This window comes from Coregonus clupeaformis, chromosome 15 (assembly GCF_020615455.1).
Source record: "Coregonus clupeaformis isolate EN_2021a chromosome 15, ASM2061545v1, whole genome shotgun sequence".
Classification (NCBI taxonomy): Eukaryota; Metazoa; Chordata; class Actinopteri; order Salmoniformes; family Salmonidae; genus Coregonus; species Coregonus clupeaformis.
The window spans coordinates 17,825,246-17,848,334 of NC_059206.1; the positions used below are offsets into that span (position 1 = coordinate 17,825,246).

General features: G+C 42.5%; 1 protein-coding gene across 2 annotated transcripts in view; it reads left to right on the forward strand.

Annotated features, from left to right (window-relative positions):
- Positions 1 to 18,464, forward strand: part of LOC121582225 (ras-specific guanine nucleotide-releasing factor 2) — a 29,524-nt gene extending 11,060 nt beyond the window's left edge. The window contains exons 4-25 of one of the 2 annotated variants that reach the window (XM_041897893.2): positions 193 to 536; positions 657 to 736; positions 876 to 1,069; positions 1,201 to 1,310; positions 1,414 to 1,532; positions 1,714 to 1,877; positions 11,045 to 11,111; positions 11,202 to 11,338; positions 11,528 to 11,610; positions 11,746 to 11,994; positions 12,281 to 12,373; positions 12,777 to 13,312; positions 13,394 to 13,621; positions 13,717 to 13,823; positions 14,281 to 14,393; positions 14,587 to 14,647; positions 15,350 to 15,453; positions 15,545 to 15,629; positions 15,767 to 16,044; positions 16,635 to 16,752; positions 16,851 to 16,919; positions 17,022 to 18,464. In XM_041897893.2, the coding sequence (XP_041753827.2) occupies positions 193 to 536; positions 657 to 736; positions 876 to 1,069; positions 1,201 to 1,310; positions 1,414 to 1,532; positions 1,714 to 1,877; positions 11,045 to 11,111; positions 11,202 to 11,338; positions 11,528 to 11,610; positions 11,746 to 11,994; positions 12,281 to 12,373; positions 12,777 to 13,312; positions 13,394 to 13,621; positions 13,717 to 13,823; positions 14,281 to 14,393; positions 14,587 to 14,647; positions 15,350 to 15,453; positions 15,545 to 15,629; positions 15,767 to 16,044; positions 16,635 to 16,752; positions 16,851 to 16,919; positions 17,022 to 17,117 (3,435 nt within the window). In that variant the 3' untranslated portion in view covers positions 17,118 to 18,464. The remainder of the gene's footprint in view (positions 1 to 192; positions 537 to 656; positions 737 to 875; positions 1,070 to 1,200; positions 1,311 to 1,413; positions 1,533 to 1,713; positions 1,878 to 11,044; positions 11,112 to 11,201; positions 11,339 to 11,527; positions 11,611 to 11,745; positions 11,995 to 12,280; positions 12,374 to 12,776; positions 13,313 to 13,393; positions 13,622 to 13,716; positions 13,824 to 14,280; positions 14,394 to 14,586; positions 14,648 to 15,349; positions 15,454 to 15,544; positions 15,630 to 15,766; positions 16,045 to 16,634; positions 16,753 to 16,850; positions 16,920 to 17,021) is intronic. The other variant, XM_041897894.2, reaches the window with a different exon arrangement.
- Positions 18,465 to 23,089: the final 4,625 nt, after the last annotated feature.

A 23,089-nucleotide genomic window follows, 5' to 3' on the forward strand; every position in this document is an offset into this window, starting at 1 on the left:
ACACACACACATAGACAGATTAACTCGCACACTCATACACACAACACACGTAGCCACACACACATGCTCACACACAAAAATACACACACAAATAAAGGTTTCCATTAGGCAAGGGGATCTGGCTGGTGTTTGTTTTGTGTTGATTGTTGTGTGTTGACTGTTGTGTGTTGACTGTTGACTGTGTTCTTCCAGATCGTGCTGTTGAACAAGGCCAAGGAGAGGATGCTGCCTTACCAGACCAACCAGGAGGAGGAAGACCCAGACATTAAAAAGATCAAAAAGGTTCAGAGTTTCATGCGAGGCTGGCTGTGTCGGAGGAAGTGGAAGATCATCGTCCAGGACTACATCTGTTCTCCCCACGCTGAGAACATGAGGAAGAGGAACCACATTGTGTTCAACATGGTGGAGGCAGAGACCGAGTACGTCTGCCAGCTCTCTGTCCTGGTCAACTTCTTCCTCAGGCCGCTACGTATGGCTGCCAGCTCCAAGAAACCTCCCATCAGCCACGACGACGTCAGCAGCATCTTCCTCAATAGGTAACACACAGTCTGGACCCCTCCAGAACCAGTCCATAGCCCCTACACCCTATACACTTGTGTTGATCTGAAAGGATTGAATAGTTCTAAGCAATATCTTCTTCTTCTTTGTGTCCCCAGTGAGACCATCATGTTCCTCCATGAGATCTTCCACCAGGGCTTGAAGGCTCGGATAGCCAACTGGCCTACGCTGGTGCTAGGTGAGTGATCAATGATTGAGTGAGCTGGGTGAGATATGAGGCATCTATGTTGGGTCAAATCTACTCTAGCTAACCTCTACCATTGTCCTTGTGTGGAATGTCTAGTGAACTAATGTGTTTTATGTGTCTGTCTCTCTAGCGGACCTGTTTGACATCCTGCTGCCCATGCTGAACATCTACCAGGAGTTTGTGAGGAACCACCAGTACAGCCTGCAGGTTCTGGCCAACTGTAAACAGAACAGGGACTTTGACAAGCTGCTGAAGCAGTATGAGGCGAACGCTGCCTGTGAGGGACGCATGCTGGAGACCTTCCTCACATACCCAATGTTCCAGGTAACACGCGCACACTCACACACACGTGCGTCCAGACCTCAATAACCTCCAACCTTTAACCCCTCCTCTCCCACATCTAGTATATGGCCCAGATCTGACTGACTGACAGACACCTCTCCATTGTGTTTCAGATTCCTCGTTACATCATCACTCTCCATGAGCTGCTGGCACATACACCTCATGAGCACGTGGAGCGCAAGAGCCTGGAGTTTGCCAAGTCCAAACTAGAGGAGCTGTCAAAGTGAGGATAATGGAGCTGTAGTTAACAGTGGTTGTGTAGTAGATCATGTAGTTAACAATGGTTGTGTAGTGGATAATGTAGCTAACGGTGATTGTGTTGTCAGGATGATGCATGATGAGGTGAGCGATACAGAGAACATTCGTAAGAATCTGGCCATCGAGAGAATGATCGTAGAAGGCTGTGACATATTACTGGATACCAGCCAGACCTTTGTCAGACAGGGTGAGTACACACCCACACATACAAATGCACTCACACATACACACACACACCAACCAGAATCCAGAACATTATAAGATGGTTACCGGTAACTGTCATCAGTAGTACAGTATGTGTAACCTATGTTTTTTGTTTTTTCCCCCTCCCACCAAACACACACACACTCTCTGTCTTTACCCATCAGGCTCTCTGATCCAGCTCCCATCCAGCAGTGAACGGGGCATGCTCAGTAAGGTCCGTCTGGGCTCTCTGTCCCTCAGGAAGGAAGGAGAACGACAGTGCTTCCTGTTTACAAAACACTTTCTTGTCTGCACACGCACCTCTGGGGGAAAGCTGCACTTGCTCAAGGTGAGAGTCAAACACACACACAGACACATATGCATGTACAGATGTCAGATCTTTTATTGTTTTTTTTTGTTTTTTTTGGGGGCGGGGTAGATCAGCTTTAATATTGCAGATAGATTGTAGCTTCCATCAATGTAATTGTCTGCGTCACTTCCAATCACCAATATATTTTTTGCTAATATACATATACATACATACACATACATACACACATATACATACACATATAAATACATATATACATACATAAATATACACTACCGTTCAAAAGTTTGGGTTCACTTAGAAATGTCCTTGTTTTCGAAAGAAAAGCAATTTTTTTGTACATTAAAATAACATCAAATTGATCAGAAATACAGTGTAGACATTGTTAATGTTGTAAATGGCTATTGTAGCTGGAAACGGCTGATTGTTAATGGAATATCTATATAGGCGTACAAGAGGCCCATAATCAGCAACAGTCCTGTGTTCCAATGGCACGTTGTGTTTGCTAATCCCAGTCTCAACATCAACAGTGAAGAGGAGACTCCAGGATGCTGACCTTCTAGGCAAAGTTGCAAAGAAAAAGACATATCTCAGACTGCCCATCTTAATCTTTTCTTTTTATTGGCCAGTCTGAGATATGGCTTTTTCTTTGCAACTTTGCCTAGAATGTCAGCATCCTGGAGTCTCCTCTTCACTGTTGATGTTGAGACTGGTGTTTTACGGGTACTATTTAATGAAGCTGCCAGTTGAGGACCTGTGAGGCGTCTGTTTCTCAAACTAGACACTCTAATGTATTTGTCCTCTTGCTCAGTTGTGCACCGGGGCCTCCCACTCCTCTTTCTATTCTGGTTAGAACCAGTTTGCGCTGTTCTGTGAAGGAGTAGTACACAGCGTTGTACGAGATCTTCAGTTTTTTGGCAATTTCTCGCATGGAATAGCCTTCATTTCTCAGAACAAGAATAGACTGACGAGTTTTAGAAAAAAGTTATTTGTTTCTGGCCATTTTGAGCCTGTAATCGAACCCAGCTCTACTAACATAATTGCAAAAGGGTTTTCTAATGATCAATTAGCCTTTTAAAATGATGAACTTGGATTAGCAAACACAACGTGCCATTGGAACACAGGACTGATGGTTGCTGATAATGGGCCTCTGTACGCCTATTTAGATATTCCATAAAAAATCTGCCGTTTCCAGCTACAATAGCCATTTACAAAATTAACATTGTCTACACTGTATTTATGATCAATTTGATGTTATTTTAATGGACAAAAAAATTGCTTTTCTTTCAAAAACAAGGACATTTCTAAGTGACCCCAAACTTTTGATCAGGAGTGTAAATACATGTATATACATATCCTTTAAAAAATATATATTTTCCTTTATTACTTTCTAACCCTACCACCCCTCCCCTAATTGGAGTAAACTAGTGAACAACAACGCTTAGGCCTCTACTTCCAGCTTATACATACTATATAAATTTTATGGACACAGTCTATTTTACAATAGTTATATTTTGTTTGTTTTTACTCTTGTCCTTCCTCAACCTCTCCCATCTATTTCTGATCCAGTTTGATTTCTATTTGCCATATCTTTCAAACTGTGCTCTTTCACAAAAGTTATTAACCTGTAACCTATATACATTTTATGGACACAGTCGGTTTTACATTAGTTATCTTGTTGTTATTAGTTGTTATTAGTCTCAACCTTCAGCTCCATTCAACACCACCCATCTATCTCTTAACACCATCCATATTGGATTTCTATTTGCCATATATTTTTCAACTGTACTGTGATGTTTCACAAAAGTTCTGAACCTTTCTATTCTCATTGTTTCTACAGATTGTAAATTGAAAATAAACATTTTTGCTAAAAGTATTATTATATTATTGATCGATTGACTATGACTTTTCAGATCACCCAGTAGTGCTATCTGCAGGGTTAGCTCCAGGTAAATATTGAAATCCTTCAGCCATTCCTGGACCTGTGACCAAAAACAAGCTACATATGGACAGTACCAAAACAAATGATCTAATGATTCTGTCTCTTCGCAGCAAAATCTGCAGAGCTGGGAAGGTTGTATTCCCAAAATAAATAACATTCTATTGGTTGCAAGAATTTTGTATAATAATTTTAATTGAAAAATTATAAGTTTTGAATCCATTTTGCGTATCAGTTCATAAACCATGTGCCATGGAATCGGTACGTCAAAAATCTCTTCCCAACTATTTTGCAATCTACAGTATATGGCACGGCTGTCCATTTTTTGATCCTTAAATGAAACTGATAAACTTTTTTATTCATCACAATTTTCTTTAATGCAGGGCCGATAGACAAGTTCCTTACTTTTTCCCACTTCCACTTTCCGCTTCCATTTTTGCGGTAATGCTGCAATTAGTTGGTTGTAATTTTGGGTAAAGCAGACATTTCCATATGTTTTTGTTAGCTGCATGTGAGACATAACTCCACCAGTCCTACCTATGATATAATTTATGAAGATTATACCTTTTTAAAACATTTTTTCAAAAGATAATGTTTTTTTTTTCAATTAGTATATTTGAATTGAACCACAATATTTGTTACATTATTTGTTCTGTCCTTTCTGGTGGATTAAGTTGAAATTGCAACCAATTTTCAATGGCTTGTTTTATAAATATTTGGGAGATGTTTTCCTTTTCAAATAACTGAAAGTGAGAGGTTGTTATCTGAATAAAGGGAAAAAGGCCATTCTTGAACATGGGGTGAGACAATCTTACTAATTTGCTAGAGAACCAGTTCGGATTTAAGTATAACTTTTGTATGACTGAAGCTTTTAGTGATAGGTCTAATGCATTAATATTTAATAATTTCTGTTCTCCAAATTCATATTCATTATATAAATAGGCCCGTTTAATTTTGTCTGGCTTGCCCTTCCAAATAAAATGGAATATTTTTTTCTCATATATTTTAAAAAACTGTTCGCTAGGCGTAGGCAAGACCATAAGCAAATAGGTAAACTGGGATAATACTAAAGAGTTAATCAGGGTGATTTTTCCACAAATAGACAGGTATTTACCTTTCCATGGTAGCAAGATCTTATCTATTTTTGCTAACTTTCTATTAAAGTTTATTGGAGTGAGATCATTTATTTATTTTGGGATATGAATACCGAGTATATCCACATCACCATCAGACCATTTTATTGGTAAACTACACAGTAATGTAAAAGTTGTATTTTTTAGTGATCCAATACGTAATATAGTACACTTATCATAATTTGGTTGTAATCCAGAGAGGTTAGAAAAATTATCTAGATCCTCTATGAGGCTGTGGAGGGATCCAAGTTGTGGACACCTTTGTTTTTAAGCCCTGGATTTCTAATCCCTTGATATTATTGTTGGAACTGATTTTAATAGCTAACATTTCGATGGCCATAATAAATAGATATGCCGATAATGAACAACCTTGTTTTACTACTCTTGACAGTTTAAAACTTTCAGAGAAGTAGCCATTATTTACTATTTTACACCTATACATAATGATTTTAACCAATTTTATAAGTGATTCTTCAAAATTGAAATGTTCCAGGCATTTATATATAACTCCAGTCGTACTTTATCAAAAGCCTTTTCCAAGTCAGCTATGAATAGCAGGCCTGGTTTCCCAGATTTTTCATATTGTTCTATTGTTTCCAGTACTTGCCCTGTATTATCTCCAATGTATCGTCCATGTAAAAAACCTGTCTGATTAGAATGAATAATGTCCAACAATACCTTTTTAATTCTATGCAAGACTTTTTGCATCACAACACTGAAGTGTAAGGGGCCTCCATTTTTTTGAATGGACTGGATCTTTATATTTCCCACTTGTATCCTGTTTCAGTAATAATGAAATCAGACCTTCTTGTTGAGTGTCTGATAATCTACCATTTACATAGGAGTGGTTAAAACATGCTAATAACAGTCCTCTGAGTATATTTTACAAATAAATTGGTATACCTCAACTGGTATGCCATCCAGCCCTGGAGTTTTCCCAGACGTAAAGGCTTTATTTGAATCAAGAAGTTCCTACTCTGTAATTTCGCCTTCACATGAATCTTTCTGTACGGCTGATAATTTTACATTATAAAAAAAATCCATACAATTAGCTTCGGTTAGAGGAGATGGAGGAGACTGAAACGAAAACATATGCTTAAAGTTATTTTTGGTAGCATTTCTATGTTGAAGATTTAAAAATAATTTGGTGCATTTTTCCCCATATTCCATCCAGTTTGCTTTATTTTTATTATATATTACACTTGATATTTTTTTGAATAAGTTCCTCCATTTATTTTTGTTTTTCCTCTAACTTATTCTGAGCCTCTGTTACAGTTTTTATTGCTATCTATCTGTTCTGTTAGACCTTCTATTTTCTTTGTTAGTATGGACTCTTTTCACCTAAATTGCTTTTGTTTTAGAGATGAGTACTGAATTGCATGGCCTCTAAAGGCACATTTAAAAGTGTCCCATACAATAAGGGGATTTGCTGTACCTACAGTGGGGGGAAAAAGTATTTAGTCAGCCACCAATTGTGCAAGTTCTCCCACTTAAAAAGATGAGAGAGGCCTGTAATTTTCATCATAGGTACACGTCAACTATGACAGACAAAATGAGAAAAGAAAATCCAGAAAATCACATTGTAGGATTTTTAATGAATTTATTTGCAAATTATGGTGGAAAATAAGTATTTGGTCAATAACAAAAGTTTCTCAATACTTTGTTATATACCCTTTGTTGGCAATGACACAGGTCAAACGTTTTCTGTAAGTCTTCACAAGGTTTTCACACACTGTTGCTGGTATTTTGGCCCATTCCTCCATGCAGATCTCCTCTAGAGCAGTGATGTTTTGGGGCTGTCGCTGGGCAACACGGACTTTCAACTCCCTCCAAAGATGTTCTATGGGGTTGAGATCTGGAGACTGGCTAGGCCACTCCAGGACCTTGAAATGCTTCTTACGAAGCCACTCCTTCGTTGCCCGGGCGGTGTGTTTGGGATCATTGTCATGCTGAAAGACCCAGCCACGTTTCATCTTCAATGCCCTTGCTGATGGAAGGAGGTTTTCACTCAAAATCTCACGATACATGGCCCCATTCATTCTTTCCTTTACACGGATCAGTCGTCCTGGTCCCTTTGCAGAAAAACAGCCCCAAAGCATGATGTTTCCACCCCCATGCTTCACAGTAGGTATGGTGTTCTTTGGATGCAACTCAGCATTCTTTGTCCTCCAAACACGACGAGTTGAGTTTTTACCAAAAAGTTATATTTTGGTACATCTGACCATATGACATTCTCCCAATCCTCTTCTGGATCATCCAAATGCACTCTAGCAAACTTCAGACGGGCCTGGACATGTACTGGCTTAAGCAGGGGGACACGTCTGGCACTGCAGGATTTGAGTCCCTGGCGGCGTAGTGTGTTACTGATGGTAGGCTTTGTTACTTTGGTCCCAGCTCTCTGCAGGTCATTCACTAGGTCCCCCCGTGTGGTTCTGGGATTTTTGCTCACCGTTCTTGTGATCATTTTGACCCCACGGGGTGAGATCTTGCGTGGAGCCCCAGATCGAGGGAGATTATCAGTGGTCTTGTATGTCTTCCATTTCCTAATAATTGCTCCCACAGTTGATTTCTTCAAACCAAGCTGCTTACCTATTGCAGATTCAGTCTTCCCAGCCTGGTGCAGGTCTACAATTTTGTTTCTGGTGTCCTTTGACAGCTCTTTGGTCTTGGCCATAGTGGAGTTTGGAGTGTGACTGTTTGAGGTTGTGGACAGGTGTCTTTTATACTGATAACAAGTTCAAACAGGTGCCATTAATACAGGTAACGAGTGGAGGACAGAGGAGCCTCTTAAAGAAGAAGTTACAGGTCTGTGAGAGCCAGAAATCTTGCTTGTTTGTAGGTGACCAAATCCTTATTTTCCACCATAATTTGCAAATAAATTCATAAAAAATCCTACAATGTGATTTTCTAGATATTTTTTTCTCAATTTGTCTGTCATAGTTGACGTGTACCTATGATGAAAATTACAGGCCTCTCTCATCTTTTTAAGTGGGAGAACTTGCACAATTGGTGGCTGACTAAATACTTTTTTTCCCCACTGTATGTTATGTCGGAAAAATTCAGTTACAAATTCCTCTGTCCTAGTTAAAAACAAGTTATCATCCAATAGGCTTTGATTAAATTTCCAATGTCCTCGCCCACGTGGAAATTCAGTAAGAGTAATGTATATGTTAATTATCTGACGGTCCGACTGCATTCCCCTATCAACACTTTTTAAACTTTTGGTGCCAACGAGAATGATGTCAGATCTTAATTTGATCGCTCTTTTGTCACGTAAAATGTTCCTGCGCAACAGGAAATTGAAATTAGTCTCATAATTTAGATGCTTTCACAAAAACGTATTTGGGGGCAGTCGAGTCATTCAGACCGGTGCCAGCTATCAAAATCACCTTCCCTCTCTCACTCGCTCAAAGGCTTAAGCAAAAATATGAATACATGTCCTACTGTTACTGTAGGCCTATAGGTCATATTACTGCAACATTCAAATGTATTTATCTGAAATGCATCCATACACATCAACAACCGTTGTTTTATATCGCTTAATAACACAAGATAGATATTGGTCTCCACTATGACATACAAGTGTCAAGTGTATCTGAAATGCAGCCGTACAGCAGGCTACACCTAAACTATAGCCTACTGTAGCCTATCAAAACTAATCACACATAGGCCTATAATATCAGTTGTATAGATGTAATTGAGTATAGTGAGGTAGCCTAGAAAACCATGCCCATGATTTTTGAGATCTACAGTACATTATAAAAAAAAAAGACATCATAAGGTTTCTAGCGAACCTAAGGTTACGAATCAACTATCAAAATGGCGTTTCATCGTGGCCTGGGGTGGTCTAGCGGTTAGGGACGCTGTTTGTATAGGCCTACCCTGTTGGCATGGGTTTGATTCCATCCCATACCCTTCTGGCACAAATAACTAAATCCCCCCAATTGACTTGATTTAGTTACACATTTCAAATATGGACAATCCAGGGATATTTTACACCCGATCTTGATAAGAAATCACCATACCAGACATGTATTTAAGGGATAACATACTGTAAATAGGAAACTGATAAGAAAACCAATATCTCAATATACAATAAAGATATTTTTCATACAAAAGAGCCCAAACTCTGAGTGATGTTTCAAATGTTTACTCAGCGAAGATGTAACAGTTGAATACATACTGTACATTCCATACAGTGCAACGTCCATTTATACCCTTAGCTCTCACCCCCTCCCTTCCACAAAGATGTACTTCAGTACTTTTCCATCACCCAGGATTTCTTTGTGCTCCTCCATGTGTATCACAGTCAGGAGAGGCCTTGAGTTATTGGGAGTAGACATTCCTACAGTCTACTGCAGTCCACTAAATCATTAGACTTCTCATACACAAAGAGCTTAAACCCAACACTACCTTTAATCTCTAAAGATATATAAAAACAATCTATTCATACTAAGAGGATATAATGATATAAAATAGTAAAGATATAAAACAGTAATATAAAACAGTAATTTCAAATCTATCAACAAATCAAATAATAACAGTAGGCTACACCAACATTAGTTTCATACAAAGTGTTGGGTAAATTGCCACAGTAGATTTGCTGTGGTAAATTAGGAAATACTTTATTTATATTGTACAGAATTCTTGTCAAATAGATAAATCACCCTTAGTATGTTCAAAAAGGACTAAGTTGTTTCCGATGATAATACCCACCAGAGGGTGAACATATCTTGAAAGACTTTGGTTGCAAGCCGGACTAAGACTGACATTATCTTTCAGGGAGCGGTAATGAGGTGACCAATAATGGTTGCAATTGAGATCAGCTGTGCGGGTGAATTTAGTGCATATTGATGGTTTAACGAGACATCAGCTGGCGATAATCTAGTGCCATCGATGTTTGCAGTAGGCCTCTTGTTATTTTATTATATTCAAAAACATTCTGTAGGCTACCCGTTAGCCTATCCATTGTCACGTGAAAGCGGATAATAGGCTACTGTGTTTCCCTGGCTGAGTTGATGAGCTGATTTGGGCCATCATTTGATTGATAGATGTAGGCCTACTGTAGAATGATAAACTTTCCTCCAGTGCTTGCCCACGTTTTATAGATTTCCATTGGCAAACTGTAATGCGTCAGCTACAGTAGCATAGGCCTGCTGTACTTTCAGTTTGATGCCGGCATTTGAAATCATCCTTGTTGTGGATTGAAAGCCTGTATTGTGTGGCTTTAAAATTTTATTTTGTAAAGCTGTCAAGATGTGTATGCGTTTGAGCCTAACCAAAGACTATTTTGTTGAGCTGAGACACTTTTCTTTGATGTGTAAATTATCAGACTATTCGTTTTACTTCTTGAAAACATTTAAATAAATGCAATTAACTTGTGGGCCTAATGTAGGCTATAGGCTATCTAAATTAATTGAAGTAATATTTTTGCTTTTATTGAAGAGCTAGAACAGTGTTGGAAAGATGGAGAAGATAGGGGGAGTCTAAGGGCAGTGGGCCGGATTCAAACCCATTCCGACTCTGGCATATGTCTGCTAGGGTCAGCGGTTGTAACCCCTGGACCACACAGGTACTGAGGCCACCAATAATTTATTCTAGCTATTGCTTGCCTTGAACATATAATAAAATGATTTATATTTTTAAAAATAAATCCCTAATGAAAAATAAGTCTACCCCTACAAATATGCCCATTTATTATAATCCACATAAGAAATCACAGGAGACGTGCTGTAGCCTGCATGTAGCATACATAGGCTACTTGAACTGGCGCCCAGTGGACCTGCAGTCTAAGGTACAATGTAGGTACAGTACTGCACTGTACAAAAACACCGCTTCCAGCTGCCCTCTGTCGGTGGTTCTTAATATTTCTTCAGTTACTCAAATCATCTTGTTGCAGGATTATTTTCCTCCTGCGACGAAACAGGTCAAATTAAGATCCAACATCTGTACTTTCACGTGGTCAGACACTTGCACACAGATACATACGAAATGTGTTGATATATGTAGTAGGAAACATTTGTATGTCAAGCAGATTTTGACACATTTGACCTTCCATCTACACATGCGTGTTAGATGTATGGCCTCTAACCTCTGCCCTTTGACCCTCACAGCAGGGCGGGGTGTTGTCCCTGATAGAATGTACCCTTGTAGAGGAGCTGGATGCCAACGATGAGGACTGTAAGTATCTTTCATAAAATAATCAATCAATTAATAAGTAAATTCAGTCAATCAATCAATAAATCAACAAACTTCACCTTCCCCCTGTAGACAATGCAGGAGGTCAGGGCTTCAACCACCTGGAGTTTAAGATTGTGGTGGAACCCCCTGATGGCCCCGCCTTCTCTGTCGTCCTATTGGCTCCCTCCCGCCAGGAGAAAGCTGCCTGGACCAGTGACATCAGTCAGGTAAACACACCCGGGAATGAGGTGCCCAGTCCCAAATCAACTCCTACCCCTACTGCTTCTGCAAGCCTCTAACCACTTATTTTGAAAGAGGTTCAGCACAATGGACAGTAACATGACTGTCTCTCCTTCTCTCTTTTCTCTCTATGTTTTCCTTTCATTCTGTACATCTTTCTTTCTCTCTGTCTATAGTGTATAGATAATATCCGCTGTAATGGCCTGATGACCAGTGTGTTTGAGGAGAACTCTAAAGTCACTGTGCCGCACATGATCAAGTAAGAGCCCAAATAAAGACTGTATTTCCTTTTCCACATCAGTGAGGGTTTATAATCCCCATGTTATCCAATCCCCTTTTCCCATCTGGGAGATCACCCAATGGCTGATGATCTTATTGGTACTTGTCCCACCAGGTCGGACGCACGGCTGCACAAAGATGATGTGGACATCTGCTTCAGTAAGACGCTCAACTCCTGCAAGGTCCCCCAGATCCGTTACGCCAGCGTGGAGCGGCTGCTGGAGAGACTGACTGACCTGCGCTTCCTCTCTATCGACTTCCTCAACACCTTCCTCCACACATATAGGATCTTTACTACCGCTGCTGTGGTCATGGACAAACTGGCCGACATATACAAGAAACCCTTTACCTCTATACCTGTCAGGTAGAAATATATATAGTATGAACCCACACACACATACATACACAATGTGTCTTCTCATGCACCATCACTCCATCACTCCTTCATACATTCTCTCTCTTCCTCCCTCTATCCTCATATAATAGACATGCATGCTGACCATCACTCACTCTGTCTTTTTCACTCTCATTCCTCCCCCTCCACTCCACTCCTGATTTTGTCAATCCTCCTCACCCCCTCCTTCCATATATTTCCCTCCAACACCTCCTCTCCCATGCTCTCCTGTCCTCTTCTCCTTCTCTCCTCTCAGGGTTCAGTATCACTCCTCCGATCGTCTGTCCATCACGTCTCTCTGTCCTGACTACAGTCTGAAGATCACACGGCTTGCTCTGGACCAAAAAGAGTAACACTCTTTTTTTCTTTCTCTTACATTCTCCTCTTTTACACTGACTCTCCATTGACTCTTTCATTACTTCATTTCACTCATACATCTTTCAAACAAAGATACCTTTTCTTTTAGGCTTTAGTTCAGAGGGCTAACATAGATGTTACAGGTTTAGTTCAGAGGGCTAACATAGATGTTACAGGTTTAGTTCAGAGGGCTAACATAGATGTTACAGGTTTAGTTCAGAGGGCTAACATAGATGTTACAGGTTTAGTTCAGAGGGCTAACATAGATGTTACAGGTTTAGTTCAGAGGGCTAACATAGATGTTACAGGTTTAGTTCAGAGGGCTAACATAGATGTGACATGTTTCTCAAGCGCTTCCTTTTTGTCTTTATTCTCCTCTTCTTCTCCCTCCTCAGGTCTCTGGAGTTGTTCTTTGCCACCAACCAGGGGACGTGGGGAGGCGAGCACCTCAACAACAAATCTCCCCGTCTCTGTCGCAAGTTCTCCTCTCCTCCTCCTCTCACCATCCCCTCCCGCACCTCCTCCCCGGTCCACTCCCGCAAACTCTCCCTCTCCTCCCCGGTCTCCTCCAAGGCAGGAGTCCTAGACCTCTCCACCCCTTCCTCTTCTGCTGCTAACTCCCCCACCTCCTCTCATCCTCCCTCCATCTCCTCCCCCCCTCCCAACGCCACCAAGCCCCCTTCAGGGTTTTCCTCCCCTCCTCCCACCTCCACCCGGGCTCCATCGGGGTTCTCGTCCCCCCCTCACACCTGCACGCGGGCTCCTAGCCTGCCAACAGTCCTAGGGGTCTCCACCTCCCCTCCCACCACCACAAAAGACCTGAGCCGCCCCACCGGTTCACCGGAACCTGTCCCCCCAACGGTGGAAGAGGGAGGAGACATGCCGCGCATCGACGCATTCTGTGGAAAACTCAGACGCAGCATCCGCAGGGGTAGGCTAGCACACACACACGCACAAACACACACACACACAGACACACACTCACTGAGCGCCTGTGTATTTTAATTAACAGCTGTTCTGGAGACGGTTTCTCTGGAGAAGTTCCTCCCAGAGTCTAACCCTCAAGTCAGCGAGGACCGAGTCCCCCTGACAGAGTCCCCCTGTCGCTCCCCTTCTACACCCCGACACATGCGATACAGACAGTCTGGAGGTTCCACGGGGGAGAACAATCGTGGTACTATGTCACCAGCCTCAGCCTTCGCTATCGCCACGGCAGCCGCCGGACACGGCAGTTCCCAGGGTAACAGACAACATGAACAATAACAACAGTCTTACCAGTAGCATTGACCATTTCACCACAAGTTCTCTCTCTCTCTCTCTCTCTCTCCCTCCCAGGTTTCAATAATAGTGAGAGGACCTGTGACAAGGAGTTTATCATCCGTAGAGCTGCTACCAATAGAGTCCTCAACGTACTGCGTCACTGGGTCTCCAAGCACTCACAGGTCTGAACCACAAACACACAAACACACACACTGCCTGCCTAACCCCTGCTGTCCTCTGTCCGACTCGCGTGACGCCCAGAGAAATGTCATCCTGCTCCCCGGGGGCCCCCTGGTGTCCTGCCCTCTGTAGCAGACAGGACTGTTGCTCTTTAACAAACCACAGCTCTAACACTACTGTCGCCGCCGTCTGCTCTGTGGGGCCTGGACACACATGCACATTTACGAGATGGTCAGCCCTCCTCTCCTGTGTCCTAGTGTGTAAGTGACTATACATGCTGAACCAGACTGATGTTGACGCAGAGAGAAGAGGTCAATTTATGCTCTATAGTAATTATGATGTGGAAGGAAGGGAACAATGAAGCTATGAGTGTACAGCTTCCTCTGAAGAAATTACTGGGGGGAATTATTGCTAAGTTGTGTGTGTGTGTGTGTGTGTGTGTGTGTGTGTGTGTGTCAGGACTTTGAGATGAATAGTGAGCTGAAGGTGGGGGTAATGACCCTTCTGGAGGAGGTGCTACGAGACCCAGACCTGCTGCCCCAGGAGAGGAAAGCCACCGGCAACATACTAAGGTACACATACACACAAGCATGCTAAAGTACAAGCACACAGACACACACACACACTCACAGACACACACACACACAGTGAGAGTTAATTTGTGTGTACCTTAGTATACCGTGTGAGAGTGTAGAGTGTGTGTGAGAGTGTGTGTGTGTTTGTGTCATGACATTTGTTGTTAATGAGACTCTGCTTGTCCCTCAGTGCCCTTTCTCAAGATGAACAAGATGATGCTCAACTCAAAATAGAAGACATCATACAGACGGTATGTATGGTTCAATCACACACAGAACTACTGCCTAGAATAGTGGTAAAAGTGTGTTTAGTCATTATTTAGTCAGTAAATTAATGTTGATGTAATTTGGAATGCTGACTTTGGAACAGAGAAGTCCGTTGCTCCACTTCATCCTGGTAAGACGTTGTCCAGATACGTTGTCTCGATATAGACTATTTGAAGAAGTCGTCTCCATAAAGAATTAGAACCTACAGTATTAGTTCTATTAGTGTGTATTGTGGTGGAGCATCCCCAGAAGACCCAACCAATACGTTATGTAATATACTGTAGAATGCATGTAGAAGTATTTGAGGTGCGCTTGATTCACTTTTGGGAAAACGCCATTGCTTCTATTTTACAGGGGAAATAAATCAAGCTTAGCTCAAGTATTGTAAAGTATTTGACATGCACTATGTATGTGACCCAGGTTTTGTCCCCCGTAGAGCCACATTAGTCCACTGTGTCCTAGCCTAGCAGTTAGGGTGTTGGGCCGGCAACCGAGAGGTTGCTAGTTTGAATCCCTGAGCCAACAAGGTGAAAAGTCGCCTTCAATAAAGACTGAACCCTGGCCGTGACCTCACTTTCAGGGGGATATGCAAAAAACACACTTATATAAGTATATTATTTGTGTATATTAGCTGTCAACCCGTTTGTAGTGTAGACATGGAACACTGTATAATATTGGTTTACCAGGCGGATTGTCCCAAAGCAGAGTGTTTTGAGTCTCTGTCCGCGATGGAGCTGGCTGAACAGATCACCCTGCTAGACCACATTGTGTTCAGGAGCATCCCTTACGAGTGAGTGTATATTCTACATCAGAGAATAGTGTTGTTGTTGTTGCTGTTGTTGTTGTTGTTGCATAATTGTGGTGTGTTCTGTGTCCAACAGAGAGTTTCTGGGCCAGGGCTGGATGAAGCTGGACAAGTCAGAGAGAACTCCATACATCATGAAGACAAGTCAGCACTTTAACGATGTAAGATTTCAAACAGATCTATACTCTATAGCTCTATACCAGCCAGCACTTCAGATCCATACTCATATCTCAACATATCTCTCTGTCCCTCTTTTCTGTATCTCTCCCTCTCTCGCTTCCCTGTTTTCCTGCTCTAGATGAGTAACCTGGTAGCATCTCAGATCATTGCCCATACAGACGTGGGCTCCAGGGCTAACTCCATAGAGAAGTGGTTGGCTGTTGCTGATATCTGTCGCTGCCTTAACAACTATAATGGAGTTCTAGAGATCACCTCAGCTCTCAACCGTAGCGCCATCTACAGGCTGAAGAAGACATGGGCTAAAGTCTGCAAACAGACCAAGTCACTGATGGACAGGCTACAGAAGACAGTGTCATCAGAAGGCCGATTCAAGAACCTGAGAGAAACCCTGAAAAAGTAAGAAAGAGGGGAAATAAAGGGAGAGAGTATGTGTCTGTGTTTTAGTCCCAGATTATCACCACAACGTGTACCCAGGCGAACAGCGATATCTCTCACCAAGGAGCTGTAGGGCGGCAGGTAGCTTAGCGGTTAGATCGTTGGGCCAATTCGAATACCCGAGCTGACAAGGTGAAAAATCTGTCGATGTGCCCTTGAGCACATGTGCTCCAGGGGCACCGTACTACTATGACTGACCCTGTAAAACAACACATTTCACTGCACCTATCTGGTATATGTGACAATACAACATTTTTTTTCAGAATTAAAATGATGCTATAGATGTTTTGTATAATTTCAGCCAGTAGTTTTGAAAGTAGCACTCACAAGCCATAATGGGTCCCAGGAAATGGTGCACAATTGTGTACATAGTCATCCATTGCGTATGATGTTCCGTCCTGCATTTTAGTAATTTTTTATCCTGCATTTCGAATGTAATGTTACAAATATGTAAGTGCTTAAGATCCCGTTCAATCTCTTGAAGGACTTGTGAAAAGTTAGGAAAAGCTTGAATATTGTGAATATTGATTGATGCATTGGTCTATGTGCAGCTGCAACCCTCCGTGTGTGCCCTACCTGGGAATGTATCTGACTGACCTGGCCTTCATCGAAGAGGGAACGCCCAACTTCACTGAGGAGGGACTTGTCAACTTCTCCAAGATGAGGATGGTAAACACACAAACGCACACACATATAGTCAGTCACACAGTCAGCCTGTATCTCTCTCTGTCTCATGTCTCTCCTCCCTGTTCTCCTGTCTGTTCCAGATTTCTCACATCATCAGAGAGATCCGTCAGTTCCAGGGGGCTCCCTACAGGATAGAGCACCAACCCAAGGTAACACAAACTACACAGTCAATCAATGGAGTTGTTTCTAGCTATAAATGTATTATAACTTACTACCCCACCATGCTTTCTCTCTGTCTCGCTCTCTCCCAGGTAACTCAGTTCCTGCTGGATAAGACTCTGGTGATGGATGAAGACACTTTGTATGAGCTGTCCCTGAAGATTGAACCCCGCATCCCTCCTGGCTAAACACACACAGAAACACCACACAGTTGGTCTCAGTCCAGCTGCATTAGACACTTAGTAGTTAGTATTCTTATTATTTTCTGCTTGGTAACAATGGAACCAATGGACGGGATAGCCCTGAGAATCACTTGGTTAAGGGTTCTTGTTACTTTATCAGCATTGCCAATGATTATGCTTAAGAACTCCGGTGAAGATGTGCCTTGCTTGTAAATATGTACATATCAAGATATAGTAAAAAAACTGTATAGTGTATTTATAACATGTTATAATTATTTCCTGATGATCTTGCATGCAAATTCAGGTATGGCTGTGACTGATTATGAAAGAGACATCTAGCTTGCCAGACTAATGGCAGTTGTGGCCAGAGACTAGTGGGGAGGAACCACGGCTGTCACTATATTACCCTCTACTGGTGAACTGGTGAAAGTCAGCCTCATATCAACTAGTGATAACATTCCCCAAAGGTTTTTGCACTTCCATGAAGATGTCTTCACGGGTCCACCCGAACCCGAATACCCGAGACCCGACCCGGGAACCGACCGGGTAAAAAAACTAAATATTTTCCATCGGGTGTGGGTCGGGTCCTGTCTGATTGTCATCGGGTCTCGGGTCTATGTAACTACAGCTGATAGACTAGAGTGGACCCGAATGGACCCGACCACGGCTCTGCATAGCCTATAGCATATTTATTTTACTCTAATAAGGTGAATTTATTTGGCCTAGCCAACATATAAAGACCTATTCGTTAACCAGAAGAGCAACTTGGCTGATAAACATGATTTGTTTGTCAATCGGGTCTGGTCTAGACCCGGACCCATTAGGGTACAAGTCGGGTCTAGGTCTGGTAGTCGTTGGGTCCATTCGGATAAACTTTTTGTACCCAATAAGACCCCATGATCATTTTAGATCTGTTAATTCCCCACATAGTGCTTTCTGTCTCCCATTCTATCTCTGGCTGTGGAACAATTACCTTGTTCCTGTTGACGCACACTGATGATGTAAGCATGGACTTTACATCCTGTCATTTAGCATGTTTATTTATTTACTTATTTATTAAGCATTTTAAATGTTGTTTTACTTCTGTCTATTGTTGTATTCCCACTGGGCACAGACGTCAATTCAACGTCTATTCCACATTGGTTCAAGGTGAAACGACGTGGAAGCAACATTGATTCAACCAGTGTGTGCCCAGTGGGTTGTCTGTATAAAGGTTTTATTTGTTACAACAAACATTTTATGAAGATGTAAACGCATATGAAGAGCCACTTTTCTCAACCGTGTAATTATGCACAATCCAATATACTGTAGCTAATTCTCCCCAGAGCCAGACAGTGTATAGAGAATATACAGTGGGGAAAAAAAGTATTTAGTCAGCCACCAATTGTGCAAGTTCTCCCACTTAAAAAGATGAGAGAGGCCTGTAATTTTCATCATAGGTACACGTCAACTATGACAGACAAATTGAGAAAGAAAAATCCAGAAAATCACATTGTAGGATTTTTTATGAATTTATTTGCAAATTATGGTGGAAAATAAGTATTTGGTCACCTACAAACAAGCAAGATTTCTGGCTCTCACAGACCTGTAACTTCTTCTTTAAGAGGCTCCTCTGTCCTCCACTCGTTACCTGTATTAATGGCACCTGTTTGAACTTGTTATCAGTATAAAAGACACCTGTCCACAACCTCAAACAGTCACACTCCAAACTCCACTATGGCCAAGACCAAAGAGCTGTCAAAGGACACCAGAAACAAAATTGTAGACCTGCACCAGGCTGGGAAGACTAATCTGCAATAGGTAAGCAGCTTGGTTTGAAGAAATCAACTGTGGGAGCAATTATTAGGAAATGGAAGACATACAAGACCACTGATAATCTCCCCTCGATCTGGGGCTCCACGCAAGATCTCACCCCGTGGGGGTCAAAATGATCACAAGAACGGTGAGCAAAAATCCCAGAACCACACGGGGGACATAGTGAATGACCTGCAGAGAGCTGGGACCAAAGTAACAAAGCCTACCATCAGTAACACACTACGCCACCAGGGACTAAAATCCTGCAGTGCCAGACGTGTCCCCCTGCTTAAGCCAGTACATGTCCAGGCCCGTCTGAAGTTTGCTAGAGTGCATTTGGATGATCCAGAAGAGGATTGGGAGAATGTAATATGGTCAGATGAAACCAAAATAGAAAATGTTGGTCAAAACTCAACTCGTCGTGTTTGGAGGACAAGGAATGCTGAGTTGCATCCAAAGAACACCATACCTACTGTGAAGCATGGGGGTGGACACATCATGCTTTGGGGCTGTTTTTCTGCAAAGGGACCAGGACGACTGATCCGTGTAAATGAAAGAATGAATGGGGCCATGTATCATGAGATTTTGAGTGAAAACCTCCTTCCATCAGCAAGGGCATTGAAGATGAAACGTTGCTGGGTCTTTCAGCATGACAATGATCCCAAACACACCGCCCGGGCAACGAAGGAGTGGCTTTGTAAGAAGCATTTCAAGGTCCTGGAGTGGCCTAGCCAGTCTCCAGATCTCAACCCCATAGAAAATCTTTGGAGGGGAGTTGAAAGTCTGTGTTGCCCAGCGACAGCCCCAAAACATCACTGCTCTAGAGGAGATCTGCATGGAGGAATGGGCCAAAATACCAGCAACAGTGTGTGAAAACCTTGTGAAGACTTACAGAAAACGTTTGACCTGTGTCATTGCCATCAAAGGGTATATAACAAAGTATTGAGAAACTTTTGTTATTGACCAAATACTTATTTTCCACCATAATTTGCAAATACATTCATTAAAAATCCTACAATGTGATTTTCTGGATTTTTTTTCCTAATTTTGTCTGTCATAGTTGACGCGTACCTATGATGAAAATTACAGGTCTCTCTCATCTTTTTAAGTGGGAGAACTTGCACAATTGGTGGCTGACTAAATACTTTTTTTCCCCACTGTACATGTATGGCTTTACCTTTCCCAGTCCTGACGCAAATTGCAGTTTCAGAAATGTTGTTCAATTCAGTGTAACATATCTGTTTTGGGGATGACGATATTCAAGTAAAGGGACTTGACCCAAACGGTTGTTAAAGTTTACTTACATCTTTTGTTTGAATATTTCTCAGTGTTATAGTTTAGCTCTGGATGTGTTTATTTATTAGTATTTGTTAGATTTTTATCTGATTACTTGTTAAACAGTATTATTCGAAATCTTGCACTATTGATTTGTAAAGTATGTCAATAGATTTTTAACTTCTCTGAACTTTTGGATCGTTTAAGAGGTAGAGCATGTTTCTTTCCTTACAGTGTTGTTCTTCAGATAACTGCTTTTTCCAGATTGCTTCCTTTTTCTACAGTCCTGAATGGCAGGAATCTTTCTCACATCCAGATTCTATCTACAGTCCTGCTTTTATACCTGACCATGTACTTTGTTATAAAACCTGCTGTTTTACCACTGTATTTTTCCATGCACTTCCTTAGAGAATGTACAGATTTACGCTCCTGGCTTGTAAATAAAATAAAAGTTGTTAATGTCACTTCTATAGTAAGTTGATATACATCTCACCAGTCAAGAGCTGGAAGAAAGTGAGGGAGGGAGGGAGTTAGGGAGGGAGGGAGAGAGAGAGGAGAGAGAAGGGGGAGGGAGAGAGAGAGAGAGAGAGAGAGAGAGAGAGAGAGAGAGAGAGAGAGAGAGAGAGAGAAAACTAAACAAACAACAACACGAAGAGCTATCTTCTCCAATCTTTTTGGCCCTATAACAAAGAACAAACAGCAAAAAAATATACATGATCAAATGCAAATCTTAGAATCAACTATTAAAGACTACCAGAACCCACTGGATTATCCAATTACATTGAATGAACTACAGGACAAAATACAAACCCTCCAACCCTAAAAGGCATGTGGTGTTGATAGTATCCTCAATGAAATGATAAAATATACAGACCACAAATTCCAATTGGCTATACTTAAACTCTTTAACATCATCCTTAGTTCTGGCATCTTCCCAAATATATGGAACCAAGGACTGATCACCCCAATCCACAAAAGTGGAGACATATTTGACCCCAATAACTACTGTGGGATATGCGTCAACAGCAACCTTGGGAAAATCCTCTGCATTATCATTAACAGCAGACTAGTTCATTTTCTGAGTGAAAACAATGTACTGAGCAAATGTCAAATAGGCTTTTACCAAATTACCGTACAACAGACCACATATTGACCCTGCACACCCTAATTGACAAACAAACAAAACAAAACAAAGGCAAAGTCTTCTCATGCTTTGTTGATTTCAAAAAAGCTTTTCACTTTTTTTTTTTTTTTAGGGGGCGGGGGGTTAGAAGGATTACTTTATCCTATCCCAGGTATTCCTTAAAGAGGTGGGGTTTCAAATGTCTCCGGAAGGTGGTGAGTGACTCCGCTGTCCTGGCGTCGTGAGGGAGCTTGTTCCACCATTGGGGTGCCAGAACAGCGAACAGTTTTGACTGGGCTGAGCGGGAACTATGCTTCCGCAGAGGAAGGGGAGCCAGCAGGCCAGAGGTGGATGAACGCAATGCCCTCGTTTGGGTGTAGGGACTGATCAGAGCCTGAAGGTACAGAGGTGCCGTTCCCCTCACAGCTCCATAGGCAAGCACCATGGTCTTGTAACAGATGCGAGCTTCAACTGGAAGCCAGTGGAGTGTGCGGAGGAGCGGGGTGACGTGAGAGAACTTGGGAAGGTTGAACACCAGACGGGCTGCGGCATTCTGGATGAGTTGTAGGGGTTTAATGGCACAGGCAGGGAGCCCAGCCAACAGCGAGTTGCAGTAATCCAGACGGGAGATGACAAGTGCCTGGATTAGGACCTGTGCCGCTTCCTGTGTAAGGCAGGGTCGTACTCTCCGAATGTTGTAGAGCATGAACCTGCAGGATCGGGTCACCGCCTTGATGTTAGCGGAGAACGACAGGGTGTTGTTCAGGGTCACGCCAAGGCTCTTCGCACTCTGGGAGGAGGACACAACGGAGTTGTCAACCGTGATGGCGAGATCATGGAACAGGCAGTCCTTCCCCGGGAGGAAGAGCAGCTCCGTCTTGCCAAGGTTCAGCTTGAGGTGGTGATCCGTCATCCATACTGATATGTCTGCCAGACATGCAGAGATGCGATTCGCCACCTGGTTATCAGAAGGGGGAAAGGAGAAGATTAGTTGTGTATCGTCAGCGTAGCAATGATAGGAGAGGCCATGTGAGGATATGACAGAGCCAAGTGACTTGGTGTATAGGGAGAATAGGAGAGGGCCTAGAACTGAGCCCTGGGGGACACCAGTGGTGAGAGCACGTGGTGCGGAGACAGCTTCGCCACGCCACTTGGTAGGAGCGACCGGTCAGGTAGGACGCAATCCAGGAGTGAGCCGCGCCGGAGATGCCCAGCTCGGAGAGGGTGGAGAGGAGGATCTGATGGTTCACAGTATCAAAGGCAGCAGACAGGTCTAGAAGGACAAGAGCAGAGGAGAGAGAGTTAGCTTTAGCAGTGCGGAGAGCCTCCGTGACACAGAGAAGAGCAGTCTCAGTTGAATGACCAGTCCTGAAACCTGACTGGTTTGGATCAAGAAGGTCATTCTGAGAGAGATAGCAAGAGAGTTGGCTAAAGACGGCACGCTCAATAGTTTTGGAAAGAAAAGAAAGAAGGGATACTGGTCTGTAGTTGTTGACATCAGTGGGATCGAGTGTTGGTTTTTTGAGAAGGGGTGCAACTCTCGCTCTCTTGAAGACGGAAGGGACATAGCCAGCGGTCAAGGATGAGTTGATCAGCGAGGTGAGGTAGGGGAGAAGGTCACCGGAGATGGTCTGGAGAAGAGAGGAGGGGATGGGGTCAAGCGGGCAGGTTGTTGGGCGGCCTGCAGTCACAAGTCGCAAGATTTTATCTGGAGAGAGAGGGGAGAAAGAAGTCAAAGCATAGGGTAGGGCAGTGTGAGCAGGACCAGCAGTGTCATTAGACTTAA